General features: G+C 42.5%; 1 protein-coding gene and 1 pseudogene across 4 annotated transcripts; one reads left to right on the top strand and one right to left on the bottom strand.

Moving 5' to 3' along the window:
* Positions 1-3,033: 3,033 nt before the first annotated feature.
* Positions 3,034-12,596, bottom strand: LOC123735058 (DEP domain-containing mTOR-interacting protein-like). Of its 4 annotated transcripts, none has more exons than XM_045712957.1 (5): positions 12,582-12,596; positions 11,531-11,613; positions 11,010-11,105; positions 4,803-4,981; positions 3,034-3,193 (listed from the first exon to the last, which is right to left on the bottom strand). In XM_045712957.1, exons 2-5 carry the CDS (start codon positions 11,542-11,544, stop codon positions 3,066-3,068), a joined length of 417 nt encoding a protein of 138 aa, XP_045568913.1. In that variant the 5' UTR covers positions 11,545-11,613; positions 12,582-12,596; the 3' UTR covers positions 3,034-3,065. The 4 variants fall into 4 exon arrangements, with proteins under 4 accessions (XP_045568913.1, XP_045568912.1, XP_045568910.1 ...); XM_045712956.1 differs by lacking the exon at positions 12,582-12,596 and adding an exon at positions 11,880-12,033; XM_045712954.1 differs by lacking the exon at positions 12,582-12,596 and adding an exon at positions 11,742-12,021.
* Positions 12,597-12,899: 303 nt separating this feature from the next.
* Positions 12,900-21,231, top strand: LOC123735057 (sister chromatid cohesion protein DCC1-like; annotated as a pseudogene).
* The last annotated feature ends 1,711 nt before the right edge of the window (positions 21,232-22,942 follow it).

The following is a 22,942-nucleotide window of genomic DNA, read 5'->3' as shown; positions in this document are numbered from 1 at the left end:
GGATTAAACACGTGCCTGAATCACACCAAGGTCTGAGCTCCATCCTTCAAAACCTCCTTCAAAACATTATTTGTGCTTATAACAGAACAGTAAATAAGAAGTTTGCAGGTAGACCCGGCTGGTACCAAGATATAAAACAAATCAGGCACAGCAGGATTACACTACTGAATGATTTACAGAAAAGCCTGTCCACATTCCCACTCGAGTGTTCCGTTCAATAAACTTTATTCATCCCAAGCGGGCAGTTAGACAGTGACAGCCAGCGTTAACATTATAACAGGATACGGATACTGTACTACCCTGGGAACAGGGAGCCACTGCTCGCTGCTCCAAAGCAGATGAACTCTTACACTTCCCTAACTTTATATTACCACCATCTGTACTTCCCAACGTTATATTACCACCTTAGACTTCCCAACGTTAAATTACCACAGACTCCCCCAACGTTAAATTACTACCGGAGACTTTCCAACGTTAAATTACCCTGTAGACTTCCCAATCTTTAAAATTACCACTGTAGACTTCCCAACGTTAAATTACCACTGTAGACTTCCCAACGTTAAATTACCACCGGAGACTTCCCAACGTTAAATTACCACTGTAGACTTCTCAACGTTAAATTACCACTGTAGACTTTCCAACGTTAAATTACCACTGTAGAGCTTCCCAACGTTAAATTACCACTGTAGACTTCCCAACGTTTAATTACCACCCTGTAGACTTCCGCAACGTTTAATTACCACTGTAGACTTCCCAACGTTTAATTACCACTGTAGACTTCCAACGTTTAATTACCACTGTAGACTTCCCAACGTTTAATTACCACTGTAGACTTCCCCAACGTTTAATTACCACTGTAGACTTTCCAACGTTTAATTACCACTGTAGACTTCCAACGTTTAATTACCACTGTAGACTTCCCCCAACTCCTTCAATGAGACATGTGGAAACATTGGCGTGGTTAAACTGCTTGTGAAGGAGGAAGGAGGAAGCAGTCACCACCATTACCACCGCCCAGGCTGAGACCACCCCTGCTTGTTGTGGAAGGAAATGTTGATTCTCCAAAGTGTTCGTTCACCACCCTCTAAACACTATAGGCCCATTTACCAGGCAACCAGGAACTAAAGTTTATCTTCACCCTGGTTGTTCAGGCAGGAAGACAATAGTCAGTCAAACAAGGTGGTTAAATATCGCCTTGAGATTGTCCCCGTTGACTTATCCCCGTTGCTTCGAGACTGTGCACAACAACAATACAACAGCTCTTCCTGTACTGGGAACTTGGGCAGGGATTCCAGGACACACACACACACACACACACACACACACACATACTGCACAGGTAGTTTGTTTGTAGCTGTGCTTGTTTGAATCGTGGCCCCAGTCTCTAGTCTGGTGAGTGTGAAGACTGAGGTGTAGCCTGCATACTTCCACTAAACCAGGCTGTGTGTCCCTCTACCATGGTGACTACATAAATACACCCCCTAACACTGGCCCTGCCTGTCTTCCTGTTACACCACACACAGCTCAGGGGAGGATGGCTCCAACCACCACAGGGGCTGGAGCTGCAGCAGGAGCTGGAGCTGGAGCAGGAGCTGGCACAAAGAAGGCTTCTGTGGAGCTGGCAGATAGCTACAACACAGACAGTCAATATTACTGAACTAGAGAGGCACTAGACCTACATTCTGCAGGCATGTAAAACTGCAAGGGAGGCCAGCCTGAGGAGAGGGGGGCAGGGAGGCCAGCCTGAGGAGAGGGGGGGCAGGGAGGCCAGCCTGAGGAGAGGGGGCAGGGAGGCCAGCCTGAGGAGAGGGGGCAGGGAGGCCAGCCTGAGGAGAGGGGGGCAGGGAGGCCAGCCTGAGGAGAGGGGGCAGGGAGGCCAGCCTGAGGAGAGGGGGCAGGGAGGCCAGCCTTAAAGAAAAAACTAAAAGAGAGACACTTGCATTCTTACTGCGTAGTAAGTTAGGTAGTAGCAGCCAATACAAGATGCCTGAGGGTGAATTTCAACATACCGCCTTCCAAACAATGTTCACAACTAATCAACACACTGAACTACAACAGAAACACTTTCTCTGGGCAACAGGGATAACAATAACAACTGTCTCTGTCATGAGTGGAGTGTACTATTTAAGTAGTCAGTTAACGCATTGTAACAAAGCATTTACTTTTTTTGCACCCCAGTATCTCTACTTGCACATCATCATCTGCACATCCATCACTCCAGTGTTAATTGCTCAATTGTAATTATTTCGCCACTATGGCCTATTTATTGCCTTACCTCCCTAACCTTACTACATTTGCACACACACTGTACATAGATTTTTCTATTGTGTTATTGACTGTACGTTTGTTTATTCCATGTAACTCTGTGTTGTTGTTGTTTGTGTCGCACTGCTTTGCTTTATCTTGTCCAGGTCGCAGCTGTAAATGAGAACTTGTTCTCAACTGGCCTACCCCACACTAAGCCAACTCCAGACCACTCATCCCTCTTGGCGACTGGGGTTTGATGTAGTGATATTATTAATGACGAAATATTGTATCGAATTGTTTTGATAATATCACACTATTATTTTCATGCTAGTTGGCTGTACCTGCACCAAAACTCCAGTATGTATCCTTCATAGCTTGTTCTCCATCTTCTTTTTAAACAGGGAGACAATTTGTTTTCAGCACTTTTATGTCCATGACTGATCAAAACTTGTTTTCTCATGAGAGAGAGAGAGCGAGAAAAGAGAGAGATGACTGTAGCTGGCAGAGTGACTGTATGAGATCAATCTGGTTGAGGAGGGGGTTTTCTATGGAAACTATTAGGCTCTAACCACTCTCGCCTGCCTGCTGAACAACACCATGTACTAGACTGGTAAAAACAACACAAACAAGATGCCTACCCCCCTAAAAATAACTGTTCAGAACATATTTCATTGATTGTATATCTGAGTAAGCTGTAATGAGTAAAAGCTTTTTACTTGGTTTTTCCCTGGATATAATTTCTCTCTCCCATCAACAGATCAAAAGACAATCTGGGTTCATTGAATGATAAACTAATATATTATCACTTGAAAGAAAACCTACTTTTCATATATCCGTTGTCCCCTCATGAAGACCTTGGCTTCGTTGTCCAGCGGAAACGTCCCGTCATCTTTCCTGAAGCGATAGAACAGCTTCATGTCTTTGAACTCCTTGTGCTCGTCACAAACTGCAACACAAAAAGAGGAACAATGTTTGTTTACATTTAGTGAACTGACAATTGTGTCATCTTTATCCCCCACACTAACAGCCCAATAAACAGAGCTGAGTTAGCTAACTGCATCCTCTTTATCCCCACACTAACAGCCCACTAAACAGAGCTGAGTTAGCTAACTGCTAATGGGCATCATCTTTATCTCCACACTAACAACCCACTAAACAGAGCTGAGTTAGCTAACTGCTAATGGCATCTTTATCCCCACACTAACAGCCCACTAAACAGAGCTAGCTCACTGCTAATGGCATCATCTTTTCCCAGCCCACTAAACAGGGCTAGCTCACTGCTAATGGCATCATCTTTTCCCAGCCCACTAAACAGAGCTGAGTTAGCTAACTGCTAATGGCATCATCTTTTCCCAGCCCACTAAACAGAGCTGAGTTAGCTAACTGCTAATGGCATCATCTTTTCCCAGCCCACTAAACAGAGCTGAGTTAGCTAACTGCTAATGGCATCATCTTTTCCCAGCCCACTAAACAGAGCTGAGTTAGCTAACTGCTAATGGCATCATCTTTCCCAGCCCACTAAACAGAGCTGAGTTAGCTAACTGCTAATGGCATCATCTTTTCCCAGCCCACTAAACAGAGCTGAGTTAGCTAACTGCTAATGGCATCATCTTTTCCCAGCCCACTAAACAGAGGCGAGTTTACACGAAAGCTTCGTAGTTAATAATGCCATTACGTTTCTCTCGACAACCCAGTGCCAAGTCAATCCTCTGAAGTGAACGAAATTTGCCAAATGAAGCACTTTGCTGATCTTTGAGTGGTGAGGTCTGAATTTAAAGTGTTATGTTAGCTACTCCGCTTTCTGGAAACTCATATGTCATCAGACAGAAGCTATACACTGTGTATCCTTGACGTATATACATACATACATACATACATACATACATACATACATACATACATAAACCTCCAACAAGACATTTTGTACTAGGCTACATCCAAACTGGCTGAGAGAAAGACAACCAACAGCACTAGAGAGAGACAGAGGATTTGTCTCTTCACATTAAAATGGAAGAACATTAGGTACTAAACAAAACAACAACAAAACGTTTGAAACAGGCAGGGACAATCTGCATACAGAAAAACTAAAAACCTGATGCAAAACATTTTCTGTTGAGTGTCCTAATGAATGACAACCAGATAGAAGTCATGTCAGAAGGCTGTAGAGAAGCAGGTTTGTTATTGTTATTTTACTGCTGCTCTTTAATTACTTGTTACTTTTATTTCTTATTCTTATCCGTATTTTTTTAAACTGCATTGTTGGTTAGGGGCTCGTAAGTAAGCATTTCACTGTAAGGTATACACCTGTTGTATTCGGCGCATGTGATGAATACAATTTTATTTGAAGTCTGTAGAGAAGCAGGATCTGGCTGTTCCCAGAAAACCCCAAGCTCAGAGGAGTATTAATTAGGGCGCACCATAACAAAACGCTTAGCAATGGAAAACGAAGAGTGTTTCTTATTGGACAGGTCCAGGAAATGTCTCCCCCGTTTCCTTCCATTTGGTTCCTAATGAACACAGCCCAGACGTGTCTGGTCATGTCAGAAAGGCCCTACCGTGATGGATGATGCTTTGATCCAGGAGTTTCTGCATGATCTTGATGGCTGTGTCTCTGTCTGACGCCTCCTTGTGCTCCAGCAGCCAGTCGATCAGCTCCTTGGCCACAAAGCAGTTGGGATACGTCCTCAGGTGATGCCTGCGGTCCTTAACCACCTTCCCTTCATGGAGACGCAGCCTGTGGTTTGAAAAACACAACGTCAGGCTATTGACAAATTGTAGCTTCTCCCCCTCCGTCATATACTGTAACTATAGTACACTTGTTCAGGAAAAGATTAGGCCTACAGCTAGTAATGTAGGCTATTCTTACATCGTCTGTGGAACACCACAATGTCAGGCTATTGACATACAGTAGTGTAGCTCCTCTCTCTCCGTCATGTGTTGTAACTGTATTTACACTTGTTATTATGTAGCCTAGTGACATACTGCTCTCCCTCTCAATTCAATGGGATTTATTGGCATTGGAAACATGTTAACATTGCCAAAGCAAGTGAAATAGATAATATACAAACGTGAAAAACAATAAAATGAACAGTAAACATTACACACAGAAGTTCCAAAAGAATAAAGACATTACAAATGTCATATTATGTCTACACCCCCCCTGTATGCATGTACAGTCTCTTATAGCTTTAGATGTTCGGTCACTCGTCTGTACTCCATGTTCACTCTCTCAGGAAGGACATGCATGTACATGTATTGTGTATTCGTAGCACATGTTCCAGTTTCTTGGTGGTTGTCACCAAGAGGAAGTGCCAACAAACAGTGTGGTGCACATGTGGTTATGTTAGATAGTCAGTTACACAACAGCATGCTGACTCACAGTATAGGCTGTTTTTTACTTTTCAAGTCAATAAGTTACACTTGTTTTATATCCTTCATTTTAAATTATGTAACGAGGATATTCAGAGCATTCTGCTAATGAGTGCAGTGTGTATGGATTATCAATGTGTTATGAAGCCTCTGTGTAACCTAGTGGGTTTTGTTCCTCAGATAAAGTGTTAGCGGGTAGAACATCTGTCAGTACTGCGTTAGTTAGACAGGTCTGAGGAGGATGTGTATGGATGAATTAGGATTGTGTTATGGTTTCCTTATGTAGGTACAGTGCTAGTCATAAGTTTGAATACACCTGCTCATGTCAGGATTTTTTATTTTTACTATTTTCTACATTTGTAGAATAATAGTGAAGAAATCAAAACTATGAAATAACACATATGGAAGTATATAGTAACCCCCCAAAAAAGTGTTAAACAAATCAAAATATATTTGATATTCTTCAAATTAGCCACCCTTTGCCTTGATGACAGCATTGCACTGTAGGTATTCTCTCCTGGAATGCATTTCAATTAACAGGTGTGCTTTTTATGTTAATTTCTGGAATTTCTTTCCTTCTTAGTGCGTTTGAGCCAATCAGATGTGTTGTGACGAAGTAGGAGTGGTATACAGAAGATAGACCTATTTGGTAAAGGAACAAGTCCATATTATGGCAAGAACAGCTCAAATAAGCAAAGAGAAACAACAGACCATCATTACTTTAAGACATGGAGGTCAGTCAATTCCAAGAACTTTGAAAGCTTTTTCAAGTGCAGTCGCAAAAAACATCAAGCGCTATGATGAACCTGGCTCTCATGAGGACCACCACAGGAAAGGAAGACCCAGAGTTACCTCTGTTGCAGAGGATAAGTTCATTAGAGTTACCAGCCTCAGAAATTGCAGCCCCAAAAAATGCTTCAGAGTTCAAGTAACAGACACATCAACTGTTCAGAGGAGACTGTGTGAATCAAGCCTTCATGGTCGATTTGCTGCAAAGAAATCAATACTAAAAAGGACACCAATAAGGAGGAGACTTGCTTGGACCAAGAAACAAACACTGGACATAAGACCGAGTCCAAAATTGAGATTTCTGGTTCCAACCACTGTCATTATGAGACGCAGAGTAGGTGAACGGATGATCTCTGCATGTGCATTTCCCACCGTGAAGCATGGAGGAGGTTGGATGGTGCTTTGCTGGTGACACTGATTTATTTAGAACTCAAGACACACTTAACCAGCATGGCTACCACAGCATTCTGCAGTGATACACCATCTCATCTGATTTGGGCTTAGTGGGACTATCATTTGTTTTTCGATTGGACAACGACTCAACATACCTCCAGGCTGTGTAAGGGCTATTCGACCAAGGAGGAGAGAGTGATGGAGTGCTGCATCATATGACCTGGCCTCCACAATCAACCGACCTCAACCAAATTGAGATGGTTTGGGATGAGTCGGACCGCATAGTGAAGGAAAAGCAGCCAACAAGTGCTCAGCATTTGTGGGAACTCCCTTCAAGACTGTTGGAAAAGCATTCCAGGTGAAGCTGGTTAAGAGAATGCCAAGAGTGTGCAAAGCTGTCATGAAGGCAAAGGGTCGCTACTTTGAAGAATCTACAATATAAAACACTTTTTTCGTTACTACACGATTCCATGTGTGTTATTTCATAGTTTTGATGTCTTGAAAATAGTAAAAATAAAAAACCCTTGAATGAGTAGGTGTTTTCTACTGGTACTGGTTCTGACTGGTACTGTTTGTATGCCCTAAAGTAGACAGGTCTGAGGAGGGTGGACGGAGGGAGGGATAAAGTAGACAGGTCTGAGGAGGGTGGACGGAGGGAGGGATAAAGTAGACAGGTCTGAGGAGGTGGACGAGGGAGGGATAAAGTAGACAGGTCTGAGGAGGGTGGACGGAGGGAGGGATAAAGTAGACAGGTCTGAGGAGGGTGGACGGAGGAGGGATAAAGTAGACAGGTCTGAGGAGGGTGGACGGAGGGAGGGATAAAGTAGACAGGTCTGAGGAGGATGGACGGAGGGAGGGATAAAGTAGACAGGTCTGAGGAGGATGGACGGAGGGAGGGATAAAGTAGACAGGTCTGAGGAGGATGGACGGAGGGAGGGATAAAGTAGACAGGTCTGAGGAGGATGGATGAAGAGATTTAGAAGTCCTCATGTAGGTGGTGCACTTCCAATAAAATGACAGGTGGCCTCATTACAAATTAGCTAACTGAAACATTTTAAAAAATGAAGGATTAACCATTTTTGAATCTGATACCTTAGTATGTATAAGGGGCTGTTATGTAGGTGGTGCACTTCCAATAAAATTTGACAGGTGTCCTCATTACAAATTAACTAACTGAAACATTTTAAAAATGAAGGATTAACCATTTTTGAATCTGATACCTCAGTATGTATAAGGGGCTGTTATGTAGGTGGTGCATGTCATATAAATGAGTCAGGGCTGAGTGATTTGGAGTGTCTGTCCAGGTCATTCAATGCACAGTTGAATAAATGTCCCAGGCCTCAGCAGACAGACAGGATAGAACAAGAACTCTTTACACACTCTGGGTTCCTTGTGTATTCTGGCTCCTCTTTCAGTACGAAGATGACGAAAGACAGCAGATGTGCAACTAAATCCAGCAGGAGAGGAGGGGTTGAGGCAGACAAGACAAAACTCATTGATTGGCCAACAAAAAGCGAAACTAGATGTCGAAATGAATGATCCTTTAACCTTAACAAGGACACTGTCTCAAAGTGTACCTACAGTACACGTTCATAAGCGGAGTAATGCAAATGTTATGTAGCCTCTTGGACTGGTCAGTGAGAGTGACCCATGAACAACACTACAACCACTAGACGGCAGATTAGTTAAAGAACAACTAGGAATAAAAGGCATGTTCCTCAAGACGTGTTCTGAATAGCCCTTGTGTTTATCAGGGTGATTCACTATAATGTTAAATGGAGAAAGATAACAAAACAGCCATTGTTCATTACAGCTGCTCCTCTGGCTCTTTTGGGTCTCTCTAGAATCTACTACTGTCTAGCCTCTCCTGGATTAGAGGTCTTGTAGATCTACTACTGTCTAGGCCTGGATTAGGGTCTCTGTAGAATCTACCTGTCTAGTCTCTGGATTAGAGGTCTCTTAGAATCTACTACTGTCTAGTTCTCCTGGATTAGAGGTCTCTGTAGAATCTACTACTCTAGTCTCCCTGGATTAGAGGTCTCTGTAGAATCTACTCTGTCTAGTCTCTCCTGGATTAGAGGTCTCTGTAGAATCTACTACTGTCTAGTCTCTCCTGGATTAGAGGTCTCTAGAATCTACTACTGGCTAGCATCTCCTGGATTAGAGGTCTCTAGAATCTACTACTGGCTAGCATCTCCTGGATTAGAGGTCTCTGTAGAATCTACTACTGGCTAGCGTCTCCTGAATTAGAGGTCTCTGTAGAATCTACTACTGGCTAGCGTCTCCTGAATTAGAGGTCTCTAGAATCTACTACTGTCTAGCCGTCTCCTGGATTAGAGATCTCTGTAGAATCTACTACTGGCTAGCATCTCCTGGATTAGATTTGGCAGCTCAGTCCGAGCCTCGAGGCCCTATAGGGCTCTCGTCAAAGTAGTGCACTATGTAGCGAGTAACCTAAACCCACAGGGCAAACTGCCATGAATCCACATGGCTTGGTTTCCTCACTATAATTATAAAGCCAGGGGTCAAAAAATCCCATTCTAACCCTACAGAATTCAAGGAAGCAGGCTTATGTCCTGTTATAATGTTTATTTTATTTAACCTTTATTTAGCTAGGTAAGTCAGTTAAGAACAAATTCTTATTTACAATGACGGCCTAGGAACAGTGGGTTAACTGCCTTGTTCAGGGGCAGAACAAAAGATTTTACCTTGTCAGCTCGGGGATTCGATCTAGCAACCTTTCTGACCACTAGGCTACCTGCCGATTAGCTACTAGCTAATCTTCAGCACGTCTTGTACTCTTGTTCAACTGGGCCAAAGGGGGCAGGTGCACTATGTTCAGCTGTGACCAATTATTCCAGGCAGCGCTACTAGTGCTAGCCAGTAGCCAGCAACATCTGTCTCGGCATGTCTAAGACAGGACACCTTATTCCCATACACTAGAGAGGCAACAGGGGGCCATTTGGGAGGCAGACAGCCTGTCCCCAGATGACCTCTAGTCAATGATATGATTTAGAGACAAGTCTTCCTGTTCGTTGTTACATTAAGCATGAGGTCATTACTTTGTTGGGAGAAAGACATGCCAACTAGACCAGACTAGCAGTGTGGCAGGTTAAAAGACATGCCAACTAGACCAGACTAGTAGTGCCACGCTGTGGTAGGAAAGACATACCAACTAGACCAGACTAGTACTGCGACCTTGCGCTGTACAACAGGTTCAAAACAGCTCCATACCAACTAGTACTGTGCCAAGGTTAAAAAACATGCCAACTAACCAACTAGTACTGCGGAAGCACGCTGTGGCAGGTTAAAAGACATGCCAACTAGACCAGACTAGTACTGTGCCATGCTGTGGTAGGTTAAAAGACATGCCAACTAGACCAGACTAGTACTGTGCCATGCTGTGGCAGGTTAAAAGTAGGGCCCGGGAGAATACTTGTTAGTATTGTGGCAAGGAAACATAAAGCGGATTTAACTTCTTTAGGGAAAACATTACGTTGTTATTCAGAGACATGTATTTATTTTCAAAGTTACAGCACAATATTTTACACACAGCAGGTTTTTAAAAGAACCAAAGAGTTTGGCCTGCTTCCTGTTTTCATTTTTGCCATAGAAAAAAATGCGATAGTGATATTATCACAGCCCTAGTTAAATGACAATTTTAGAGAGGGTCAAAGATTAACCGTGATAGGGAACACTGACATTGAGTTTATTGACTGACCTATGTGATTTGACCATGATGAAGCTAAAGATCTGTAAACACACAGCAACTCCCCAACAGGTGATAAAACGTTTCAATGCCAATTATAATGAGTCATTTCACTGATGTTGACACTCACTGCTATCTCAATCTTGCTTTTTAAGGCACCACTAATATGGGCCAAGGGTGTGTGTGTGTGTGTGTGCTCTGTTGTTCCACAAATAGCAAGTGTTACTTCTCTCCACTAAAACAAGCAGCAGTGATCTTCGGATTAACACCACAATGAATAAATGAATTGCTTTCAGTTCACGATGCAAAAAACCTTTGACACTTAAAATGATCATATTGTGTGCACTTGGGCAGTACAACGCAATACACATTGGCATTGCAGAAAATGTATTGTATTTGTGCGTTGGTTTGAATGGGTACAATTCACGCCTTTGTTTGAAAAGCCGCAACACAGTTTGAACAGCATCACACAGAGCTGTCAGCTCGAGCCAGCCACTCCTACCTCAGCTGCTCTCCGGTGACCAGAACCTCGGCCATGCGCTCGAGCTCCGCAGCCTTCTTCTGCATTGTGTTCCCGATACCATCCATCTCTTTACAACTGTTAAAATAACGGAAATATTACTGCCACTGTAAATACTGTACACAAGCCAAAGGCATCATAGCCTGTGAAAACGAGCTACAGTACACCATATATACACCATATATAGCTGCCTATCCTTATGTCATTGACAAGCCGTCTGGATAGCTCCACTGTATTCTGTCCTAATGACTGTTGCTATACTGTATTAGTGTCATAACTGTGACGTAACCAGCCATTTGTATATCCCCAAAAAATTGCAGAATATCAACAGCACAATCTATTGAAATAAACGGGATGGTGTAAATAACGTTGGCTCACAGTGCAATCATATCCTCCATAATGACAGGTAAAACACCGTGCTGTGGGCCATCTGACACACATGTGATGTAGTATTTCACCATTACTTGCACATTTAAATGCATAACATTAAAAAAATGATTTACCTTGCAAACACCATGGATAAAAAAAGCTGATTTATTGTTCCTCGAGATCACGTTGTCCTAGATTTGCAAACCAGCAGCATAATCTGAGAAATGCATAAAAAAACAAGTTTCACAGTGAAAAATAGACAGACGCTATCTATTGCGCAAGAGGGGACACTAAGGTTGATGTTGAACTTCTTTTGTATTCTGAAAATTAAACTGGTCCGCTAACCATCTAAATGTATGCATATTATTTTCTAGTCGGTAAAGCTTCATTCAACGAACAGCGATTTCTTGTGAAATGTGCATATAATTCTTCAGTAGTAATGAGCTCCACTCGCACCTCTGCCTGTTTACTACGCGATCCTACCATGAAAAGCACGTTGACACCGTGCAGTATTGCCGACTATTTTTCAGTGATTACTGCTATTGGCTCCTTGATTTGTCGCTAAAAGACGCTGGATTACGTTTTGCCGTTTCCGCGACGACGTCACATCACGAATTTGCCCTGATGCGGCACAACTGCGGACCCCACATCGTGTTTTCGCCCTCTTCCGCCACACGTTATGCTTCTCTGATTGTTGCCACGTTCAAGTGCTAGTCAGAACTAAGAAACTCGGAAATGTCGACTTGCTAATAGGTTGTAGTTATACACGAGTGCAACCAGGAAATGTCCAAGTTTCCTCGTTCCAACTAGCACGTTAACGCAGCATGTGAGTGCGTCGTTGCTGCTGACTTCTGTTGCACAGACAGCTTCTCCCGCTGTTGTTTGCGGAAGAATTGAGTGGGAAAAGTCGCAAAATGCTATCAAAAATCATAGAAACCCTCTGTGTCAAAACCCCCAAAGGCAGCCTGAAAACTTTTACCAATAAAAGTCGCTGGAGGGGGTCTGAAAACTCGCTTAATATAGTGACAAAGTTGCTAAATTGAAAACGCTCAAGACAAGTGGGCACTGTGGAAGTAGACCAAGAAGGCGCGATATATGCAAATATTACAGAATCGGATAAGTGGACTAGTCTCAAGTCAACAAACTTCACTCGGTGTGCTGGGCGACCTAAATCAAGCGCAGCACCTTTGGCGCTATGGTTAGGTTCAGTGACCGCAGATGAAGGTTGGGTTCCATCTGATCATTTCCAGTGATATCACCGTGCACCCATGTCGAGTGAACTCCAGCGTGCTGCGGAGACATACAGCCACTGTACTGGAGGAGGGACAACGTGAAGTCATCGAGACTTTCATTGGCCTATGTCGCTGTCAATCAAATATGCCTTCGTACTTCCGGTATATATTGCGGAAAAATTAATCTAGCGAGGATCACATTCGATTGGAATACACTACAAAAGAGATTATTTCTCATTAAATTTATAGTTAGCTCATATATTAGGGGCCAAATGTCGAGAACACTAGAAGAGGTGCAGGCTACCATACAAATCGCCAAACTAAAAGAGAATGATTTGCAGAACACAATTCACTGTTTAACTTTTGGAGAAAGCGTCTCGTCCGGAGACTACTTCCTGATGGAACTGGATGACACGCTCTGTAAACACATAGAAGCAGGAAAGAGGTAAAGTATCTGCATAGTTACAATGTAGCTAATTCAATATAAATACACAGTTAGGATTAAACACAATTACGTTAATAGACATAGCTAGTTACGTTAGACAAGTGCGGCGTGTTGTCTCCTAAACATTCACAGGTGACTGGTTGGTTTACGCGTGATTTTGTTCTGGGTTCAGAGATTACGTATGTAGTGTGGGTTGTCAACCCACCTGAAGTGTTACCGGATGTCTGCAGGTATTTGCTCCAACACACCTGATTCTATGATTGATCTTCCCCATCAGGACCTTGATAAGCTGAATCAGGTGTGTTGGACTGAAACAGGGATGGGTCAAAAGGTTTAAGGAGTCTACCATTACTCCTTAGTCCAAGGACCTTACATGTTCTGTTTAAAGGGCAAATTGGCTCCGGAAGCCAAAAACGGCCAAATACTCAAACTAAACGTGAATCGATTCACAATTGCAGTACAGTTATAAAAACAAATCCCTCTACTTTTCATATCACATAAAACAAAAAATCCAAAAAACCGTACCGCAAGAGATGTGGGTTAATGTGTCTCTTATTTAAACTCCTCCTTCAGAATAGCCCTTCATCCAATGACTCTGATGTGTGATGTAATGGAACTGAGCGTGATGGTCAAGGGCTACACACCTACTACCTCTATAGGAGGAGGGTTGTTCAGCCCTGGTGAAAACAACTCATCCAGCTGCTGCCACTTTCTCTACACGTCAACTGTTAAACAGTCTATTTTAACGTTGACGTGTAGAGAGACTGTTTTAACGTTGAGTCTCTACATGTCAACGATCTGAACATTCTCTCTCCTTTATCCTTGTTCTCTACCTGCAGCCTGGTTATCAGAGGAGACCAGGATGAGAGAAGCTGTCCTGTGCAGTGAAGACAAGACTTATGACCTGAAGATAGCCGACACCTCAAACCTCCTGCTGTTAGTGCCCGGCTGCCTGACTCCAGATCAGCTGACTACTGACAACCAGGCCAGCTCTCAGCTGGTCCATGCACAGGTAGGAGTCTATCAACTATCTGAACACAATGAATGTTTCTTGTGTGACAGCCATTTTGAAAATCACTGATCTGGAAATTGAATGTCTGTTCAGTAGACATTACGTTAACGTGCTTACACACGCACACTAAATAGCTATAGACATTAGAGGTCGACTGATTATGATTTTTCAACGCCGATGGCCTATACCGATTATTGGAGGACCCAAAAAACGGATACCGATTAATCAGCCGATTTTATTTATTTGTAATAATGACAATTACAACAATACTGAACACTTATTTTAACTTAATATAATACATCAATAAAATCAATTTAGCCTCAAATAAATAGTGAAACATGTTCAATTTGGTTTTAAATAATGCAAAACAAAGTGTTGGAGAAGAAAGTAAACGTGCAATATGTGCCATGTAAAAAAGCTAACGTTTAAGTTCCTTGCTCAGAACATGAGAACATATGAAAGCTGGTGGTTCCTTTTAACACGAGTCTTCAATATTCCCAGGTAAGAAGTTTTAGGTTGTAGATATTATAGGACTATTTCTCTCTATACGATTTGTATTTCATATACCTTTGACTATTGGATGTTCTTATAGGCACTTTAGTCTTGCCAGTGTAACAGTATAGCTTCCGTCCCTCTCCTCGCTCCTACCTGGGCTTGGAACCAGGAACACATCGACAACAGCCACCCTCGAAGCAGAAGCGTTACCCATGCAGAGCAAGGAGAACAACTACTCCAAGTCTCAGAGCGGTGACCGTTTGAAACGCTATTAGCGCGAACCCCGCTAACTAGCCAGCCATTTCACATCGGTGACACCAGCCTAATCTCGGAGTTGACAGGCTTAAAGTCATAAACAGCGCAATGCTTGAAGCATTGCGAAGAGCTGCTGGCAAAACGCACGAAAGTGCTATTTTGAATGAATGCTTACGAGCCTGCTGCTGCCTACCATCGCTCAGTCAGACTGCTCTATCAAATCATAGACTTAATTATAACATAATAACACACAGAAATACGAGCCTTAGGTCATTAATATGGTCGAATCCGGAAACTATCATCTCAAAACAAAACGTTATTCCTGTTACATTGCACAATCTTCAATGTTATATCATAATTACGTAAAATTCGGCAAATTAGTTCGCATGAGCCAGGCGACCCAAACTGTTGAATATACACTGACTCTGCGTGCAATGAACGCAAATGACACAATTTCACCTGGTTAATATTGCCTGCTAACCAGGATTTCTTTTAGCTAAATATGCAGGTTTAAAAATATATACTTGTGTATTGATTTTAAGAAAGACATTGATGTTTATGGTTGGAGCAACGTGTACCTAAGCGATTATATGCAACGCAGGACAGGCTAGATAAACTAGTAATATCATCAACCATCAACTAGTGATTATGATTGATTGATTGTTTTTTATAAGATAAGTTTAATGCTAGCTAGCAACTTACCTTAGCTTCTTACTGCATTCGCATAACCTCGTGGAGTGCAATGTAAAGCAGGTGGTTAGAGCGTTTTGGACTAGTTAACCATAAGGTTGAAAGATTGAATCCCTGAGCTGACAAGGTAAAAATCTGTCGTTCTGCCCCTGAACAAGGCAGTTAACCCACCGTTCCTAGGCCGTCATTGAAAATAAGAATGTATTCTTAACTGACTTGCCTAGTTAAATAAAGGTCTAAAAAATAAATAAAAAATGGCCAAATCAGCGTCCAAAAATACCCCTATTAATCGGTCAACCTCTAATAGACATTACACGTGAGTTCACTGTGATGTATTAAATATTTTTCTAATTTACTGTGTTCACCTACATTAGTGGTTGCCAAACTTTTTATAGTCCCGTACCCCTTCAAACGTTCAACCTCCAGCTACGTACCCCCTCTAAGCACCAGGGTCAGCGCACTCTCAAATGTTGTTTTGTGCCATCACTGTAAGCCTGCCACACACACACACTATACGATACATTCATTAAACATAAGAATGAGTGAGTTTTTTGTCACAACCCGGCTCAGTGGGAAGTGACAAAGAGCTCTTATAGGACCAGGGCACAAATAATAATATAATAATAATCAATAATTTTGCTCTTTTATTTAGCCATCTTACATATAAAACCTTATTTGTTCATTGAAAATTGTGAATAACTCACCACAGGTTAATGAGAAGGGTGTGCTTGAAAGGATGCACATAACTCTGCGGTGTTGGGTTGTGTTGGAGAGAGTCTGTCTTAAATCATTTTCCACACACGTCTGTGCTGTATTTAGTTTTCATGCTAGCGAGGGCCAAGAATCCACTCTCACATAGGTATGTTTGCAAATGGCATCAGTGTCTTAACAGCGATTTGTCAAGGCAGGATACTCTGAGTGCAGCCCAATCCAGAAATCTCAGTGGCTTCCAATTAAATACAATTTATTCACAGAACCGCTTGTGCAATTTCTATGAGGCTCTCTTGTTCAGATATCGGTAAGTGGACTGGAGGCAGGGCATGAAAGGGATAATGAATCCAGTTGTTTGTGTCGTCCGTTTTCGGGAAAGTACCTGTGTAATTGCGCAGCCAGCTCGCATTTCATTTGACATTGTCCGTAAACTTGAGTTAATTTGCACACAAAAAATCATACAATGATGGAAAGACCTGTGTGTTGTCCTTGTTCCAACTTCTTAATCATAGCCTCAATTTTGTCCCGCACATTGAATATAGTTGCGGAGAGTCCCTGTAATCCTACATTCAGATCATTCAGGTGAGGAAAAAACATCACCAGTCGTGGTGAGAAACTTCGTCATCATGCAAGCGGTCAGACAAGTGAACATTTTGGTCAGTAAAGAACTTTAAGCTCGTTCTCTCAAATCAAAGAAACGTGTCAATACTTTGCCCCTTGATAACCAGTGCAGTCTGTATGTTGTAAAAGTGTTACATGGTCGCTGCCCATATCATTGCATAATGCAGAAAATACACAAGAGTTCAGGGGCCTTGCTTTAACAAAAGTTAACCATTTTCACTGCAGTGTCCAAAACGTCTTTCAAGCTGTCGGGCATTCCCTTGGCAGCAAGAGCCTCTTGGTGGATGCTGCAGTGTACCCATGTGGTGTCAGGAGCAACTGCTTGCACACACGTTACCACTCCACTATGTCTCCCTGTCATGGCTTTTGTACCATCAGTACAGATACCAACACATCTTGACCACCGAAGTCCATTTGATGCCCACAAAGCTGTCCAGTACTTTAAAAATATCCTCTCCTGATGTCCTGGTTTCCAGTGGTTTGCAGAAGAGGATGTCTTCCTTAATTGACCCCCCCATAAACGTAACAGACATATACCAGGAGCTGTGCCGACCCGCCATGTCTGTTGACTCATCCAGCTGTAACGTTATAGAATTCACTGGCTTGTATGAGAAGCAGTAATTGATTCAAAACATCTGCCATGTCACTGATTTTCTCATGAAACAGAGTTGTTTGATGAAGGCATTTTTCTGTATAGTTATTGGGCCTTTTTCCCCAAGCATTGTCCCAGCCATATCCGCGGCAGCAGGAAGAATTAAGTCCTCCACAATAGTATGGGGCTTGCCTGTCCTAGCCACTCGGTAGCTCACCATATAAGACTCTTCTAGCCCCTTCATATTAATGGTATCTGTTGCTTTTATACATGTCTTACTACTCGAAAATCGTCTTTATTCTCACTCAAAAAACTCCCGTGGCTTATTTTTCAAATTGTCATGTTTCTAAATGTCTGCCGCGCAAGAGTGACGGTTTTACGCGAGAGAGTACCGGTTAATGTGATTGGAAGTTAATTATTTGACTAGGCTACCTGTGTTTGACATTGTGTTGTTATTTCAGCTGAACACTAGATAGTTAGTTATATTTTAGCCAGTGAAACCAGGCTACTCGGGCGAAAAAAACCTCACCCAAATGTATAGCCCGTTTAGAAAATATAAATGTACTGTTTGAAAATGTGAAGGATTTTTCTTTTATTTTGAGCGTACCCCGACGGCATTGCGCGTTACCCCAGTTTGGGAATACCTGACCTACATCATTCAATGTTCTCAATACTGTCGACTTTCCCCAAATGTTACACACCAATAATGCTCTCCAGTACCTACAGAATGTTGTAGTGTGAAGTAATATGCCGAAATGTATACAGGACTAAGAAATGACCCTTTTCCTAACAGATTTGGGGCTTTTCTAACAGTTACTGGGAGTTGAGGAAACGTCATCCCAAACTAAAGAAGCTGAAGAAACTTCTGATGGAGAATCCGTCACGAGGCCCAGTTATCAGTGGGCAGGAGGACGTCACGGACGGGAAGGTACTTACTAACTGTATTAAATTATATGCCATTTTAGCAGACGCTTTTATCCAGAGAGACTTACAGTTAGTCCATTCATTTTAAGGTAAGACTGTCACATTCATAGTAAGTACAACTTTTTCCTCGGTAAAGCAACTATCAGTAAAGTTGGTCCCGCTAAGAGAAGACATGTGACAGGCTAGAACACACTAGAACATCGCCTCTATTGTACAGTGACTAAATAAACCTATGGATTCTTGTTCATGTCAAAGTTCTCTGTTTTTAAAACCTTTCCTTTTTGGCAGTACACTATGGGAGACCTGCTTGATAAAACCTTTCCTTTTGGCAGTACACTATGGGAGACCTGCTTGATAAAACCTTTCCTTTTGGCAGTACACTATGGGGAGACCTGCTTGATAAAACCTTTCCTTTTGGCAGTACACTATGGGAGACCTGCTTGATAAAGCCTTTCCTTTTGGCAGTACACTATGGGAGACCTGCTTGATAAAACCTTTCCTTTTGGCAGTACACTATGGGAGACCTGCTTGATAAAACCTTTCCTTTTGGCAGTACACTATGGGAGACCTGCTTGATAAAGCCTTTCCTTTTGGCAGTACACCTGCGGGAGACCTGCTTGATAAACCGCTTTCCTTTTGGCAGTACACTATGGGAGACCTGCTTGATAAAACCTTTCCTTTTGGCAGTACACTATGGGAGACCTGCTTGATAAAACCTTTCCTTTTGGCCGTACACTATGGAGACCTGCTTGATAAAACCTTTCCTTTTGGCAGTACACTATGGGAGACCTGCTTGATAAAACCTTTCCTTTTGGCAGTACACTATGGGAGACCTGCTTGATAAACCTTTCCTTTTGGCAGTACACTATGGGAACCTGCTTGATAAAACCTTTCCTTTTGGCATACACTCTGGGAGCCTGCTTGATACCTTTCCTTTTGGCAGTACACTATGGGAGATCCTGCTTGATAAAACCTTTCCTTTTGGCAGTACACTATGGGAGACCTGCTTGATAAAACCTTTCCTTTTTGGCAGTACACTATGGGAGACCTAGCGATAAAACCTTTCCTTTTGGCAGTACACTATGGGAGACCTGCTTGATAAAACCTTTCCTTTTGGCAGTACACTATGGGAGACCTGCTTGATAAAACCTTTCCTTTTTGGCAGTACACTATGGGAGACCTGCTTGATAAAACCTTTCCTTTTGGCAGTACACTGTGGGAGACCTGCTTGATAAAACCTTTCCTTTTTGGCAGTACACTATGGGAGACCTGCTTGATAAAACCTTTCCTTTTGGCAGTACACTATGGGAGACCTGCTTGATAAAACCTTTCCTTTTGGCAGTAGCCACTATGGGAGACCTGCTTGATAAAACCTTTCCTTTTGGCAGTACACTATGGGAACCTGCTTGATAAAACCTTTCCTTTTGGCAGTACACTACTGGGACCTGCTTATAAAACCTTTCCTTTTGGCAGTACACTACTGGGAGACCTGTTATACTTTCCTTTTCATCACTATAATATAAACTTTCTTTTTGGCCGTACATTATGGGATCTGCTTGATAAAACCTTTCCTTTTGGCCGTACACTATGGGAGACCTGCTTGATAAAACCTTTCCTTTTGGCAGTACACTATGGGAGACCTGCTTGATAAAACCTTTCCTTTTGGCAGTACACTATGGGAGACCTGCTTGATAAAACCTTTCCTTTTGGCAGTACACTATGGGAGACCTGCTTGATAAAACCTTTCCTTTTGGCAGTACACTATGGGAGACCTGCTTGATAAAGCCTTTCCTTTTGGCAGTACACTATGGGAGACCTGCTTGATAAAACCTTTCCTTTTGGCAGTACACTATGGGAGACCTGCTTGATAAAGCCTTTCCTTTTGGCAGTACACTATGGGAGACCTGCTTGATAAAACCTTTCCTTTTGGCAGTACACTATGGGAGACCTGCTTGATAAAACCTTTCCTTTTGGCAGTACACTATGGGAGACCTGCTTGATAAAGCCTTTCCTTTTGGCAGTACACTATGGGAGACCTGCTTGATAAAACCTTTCCTTTTGGCAGTACACTATGGGAGACCTGCTTGATAAAACGTTTCCTTTTGGCAGTACACTAGGGAGACCTGCTTGATAAAACCTTTCATTTTGGCAGTACACTATGGGAGACCTGCTTGATAAACCTTTCCTTTTGGCAGTACACTATGGGAGACCTGCTTGATAAAACCTTTCCTTTTGGCAGTACACTATGGGAGACCTGCTTGATAAAACCTTTCCTTTTGGCAGTACACTATGGGAGACCTGCTTGATAAAACGTTTATTTTGGCAGTACACTATGGGAGACCTGCTTGAAAGAATCCAAGCAAGTGTGGAGGAACTGGAGGCCCAACTACAGACTATTCATGCCTGTGAGGTCAACGGTAAGAATGATTCTCAAATCTTCCAAATGTTTATTTTCTCACACTTTCCATTTAGATGTGTGATCTACTGTATGTGGTTTGTGTCTATTTAGGAAATAACATGCTGGCCTTGGTGTATCCACATGTATGAGGATGTGTTTGTTTGTCCTGTGCTATTTTCACATGTTCCCCTCTTGTGTATTCCAGGCTACTGGAGGCTGTTGGATTTTGACTATGAGATGAAGCTACTGGGTCACATCACTCAGCTGGTGGACTCTGAGTCCTGGTCCTTCAGTAAAGTCCCTCTTAGTGTCAGTCTGGAGGAGTTAGGACGTCTGGAGCCACAGTAGGTGCAGTTAGTCAACGTTATGGCTGTCCCATAGGGCGTCGCACAATTGGCCCAGTGTCGTCCGGGTTTGGCCGGTGTAGGCCGTCATTTTAAATAAGAATGTATTGTTAACTGACTTGCCTAGTTAAATAAAATGGTAGAGTGGAGAGTAGTTTGTTGTAATACTTAGCAGGTAGGTAGTCATCATGTTGTAATACTTAGCAAGTAGGTAGGTAGGTTGTCATCATGTTGTAATACTTAGCAGGTAGGTAGGTAGTCATCATGTTGTAATACTTAGCAGGTAGGTAGGTAGTCATCATGTTGTAATACTTAGCAAGTAGGTAGGTAGTCATCATGGTGTAATACTTAGCAGGTAGGTAGTCATCATGGTGTAATACTTAGCAAGTAGGTAGGTGAGTGGTCATGGTGTAATACTTAGCAGGTAGGTAGGTAGGTAGTCATGTTGTAATACTTGGCAGGTAGGTGGGTAGTCATCATGTTGTAATACTTAGCAGGTAGGTAGGTAGTCATCATGTTGTAATACTTAGCAGGTAGGTGGTAGGTAGTCATCATGTTGTAATACTTAGCAGGTAGGTAGGTAGGTAGTCATCATGTTGTAATACTTAGCAGGTAGGTAGGTAGGTAGTCGTCATGTTGTAATACTTAGCATAGTAGGTAGGTAGTCATCATGTTGTAATACTTAGCAGGTAGGTAGGCAGGTAGTCATCATGTTGTAATACTTAGCAAGTAGGTAGGTAGTCATCATGTTGTAATACTTAGTGGGTAGGTAGGTGAGTCATCATGGTGTAATACTTAGCAAGTAGGTGGGTGGTCATCATGTTGTAATACTTAGCAGGTAGGTAGGTAGGTAGTCATCATGTTGTAATACTTAGCAGGTAAGGTAGGTAGGTGGTCATCATGTTGTAATACTTAGCAGGTAGGTAGGTAGGTAGTCATCATGTTGTAATACTTAGCAGGTAGGTGGTAGGTAGGTAGGTGTCATCATGTTGTAATACTTAGCAGGTGGGTGGTCATCATGTTGTAATACTTAGCAGGTAGGTGAGGTAGTCATCATGTTGTAATACTTAGCAGGTAGGTAGGTAGGTGGTCATCATGTTGTAATACTTAGCAGGTGGGTGGGTAGGTAGGTAGGTGGTCATCATGTTGTAATACTTAGCAGGTAGGTGGGTAGGTAGTGCATCATGTTGTAATACTTAGCAGGTAGGTGAGGTAGTCATCATGTTGTAATTCTTAGCAGGTAGGTGGTAGGTAGTCATCATGTTGTAATACTTAGCAGGTAGGTGGTAGGTAGTCATCATGTTGTAATACTTAGCAGGTAGGTAGGTGGTGGTCATCATGTTGTAATACTTAGCAGGTAGGTGGTAGAGAGGTAGGTAGGTGGTCATCATGTTGTAATACTTAGCAGGTAGGTAGGTGGGGTGGTCATCATGTTGTAATACTTAGCAGGTAGGTGTGTAGGTAGTCATCATGTTGTAATACTTAGCAGGTAGGTAGGTGTCATCATGTTGTAATACTTAGCAGGTAGGTAGGTGGTCATCATGTTGTAATACTTAGCAGGTAGGTAGGTGGTCATCATGTTGTAATACTTGGCAGGTAGGTGGTAGTCATCATGTTGTAATACTTAGCAGGTAGGTAGGTAGTCATCATGTTGTAATACTTAGCAGGTAGGTAGGGTCATCATGTTGTAATACTTAGCAGGTAGGTAGGTAGTCATCATGTTGTAATACTTAGCAGGTAGGTAGGTAGTCATCATGTTGTAATACTTAGCAGGTAGGTAGGTGGTGGTCATCATGTTGTAATACTTAGCAGGTAGGTAGGTAGGTA

The sequence above is a fragment of the Salmo salar genome, unplaced genomic scaffold (genome assembly GCF_905237065.1).
Source record: "Salmo salar unplaced genomic scaffold, Ssal_v3.1, whole genome shotgun sequence".
NCBI classification, from domain to species: domain Eukaryota; kingdom Metazoa; phylum Chordata; class Actinopteri; order Salmoniformes; family Salmonidae; genus Salmo; species Salmo salar.
The sequence above is the reverse complement of the archived record's forward strand: the minus strand, read 5'-3'. Positions and strand labels throughout refer to the sequence as shown.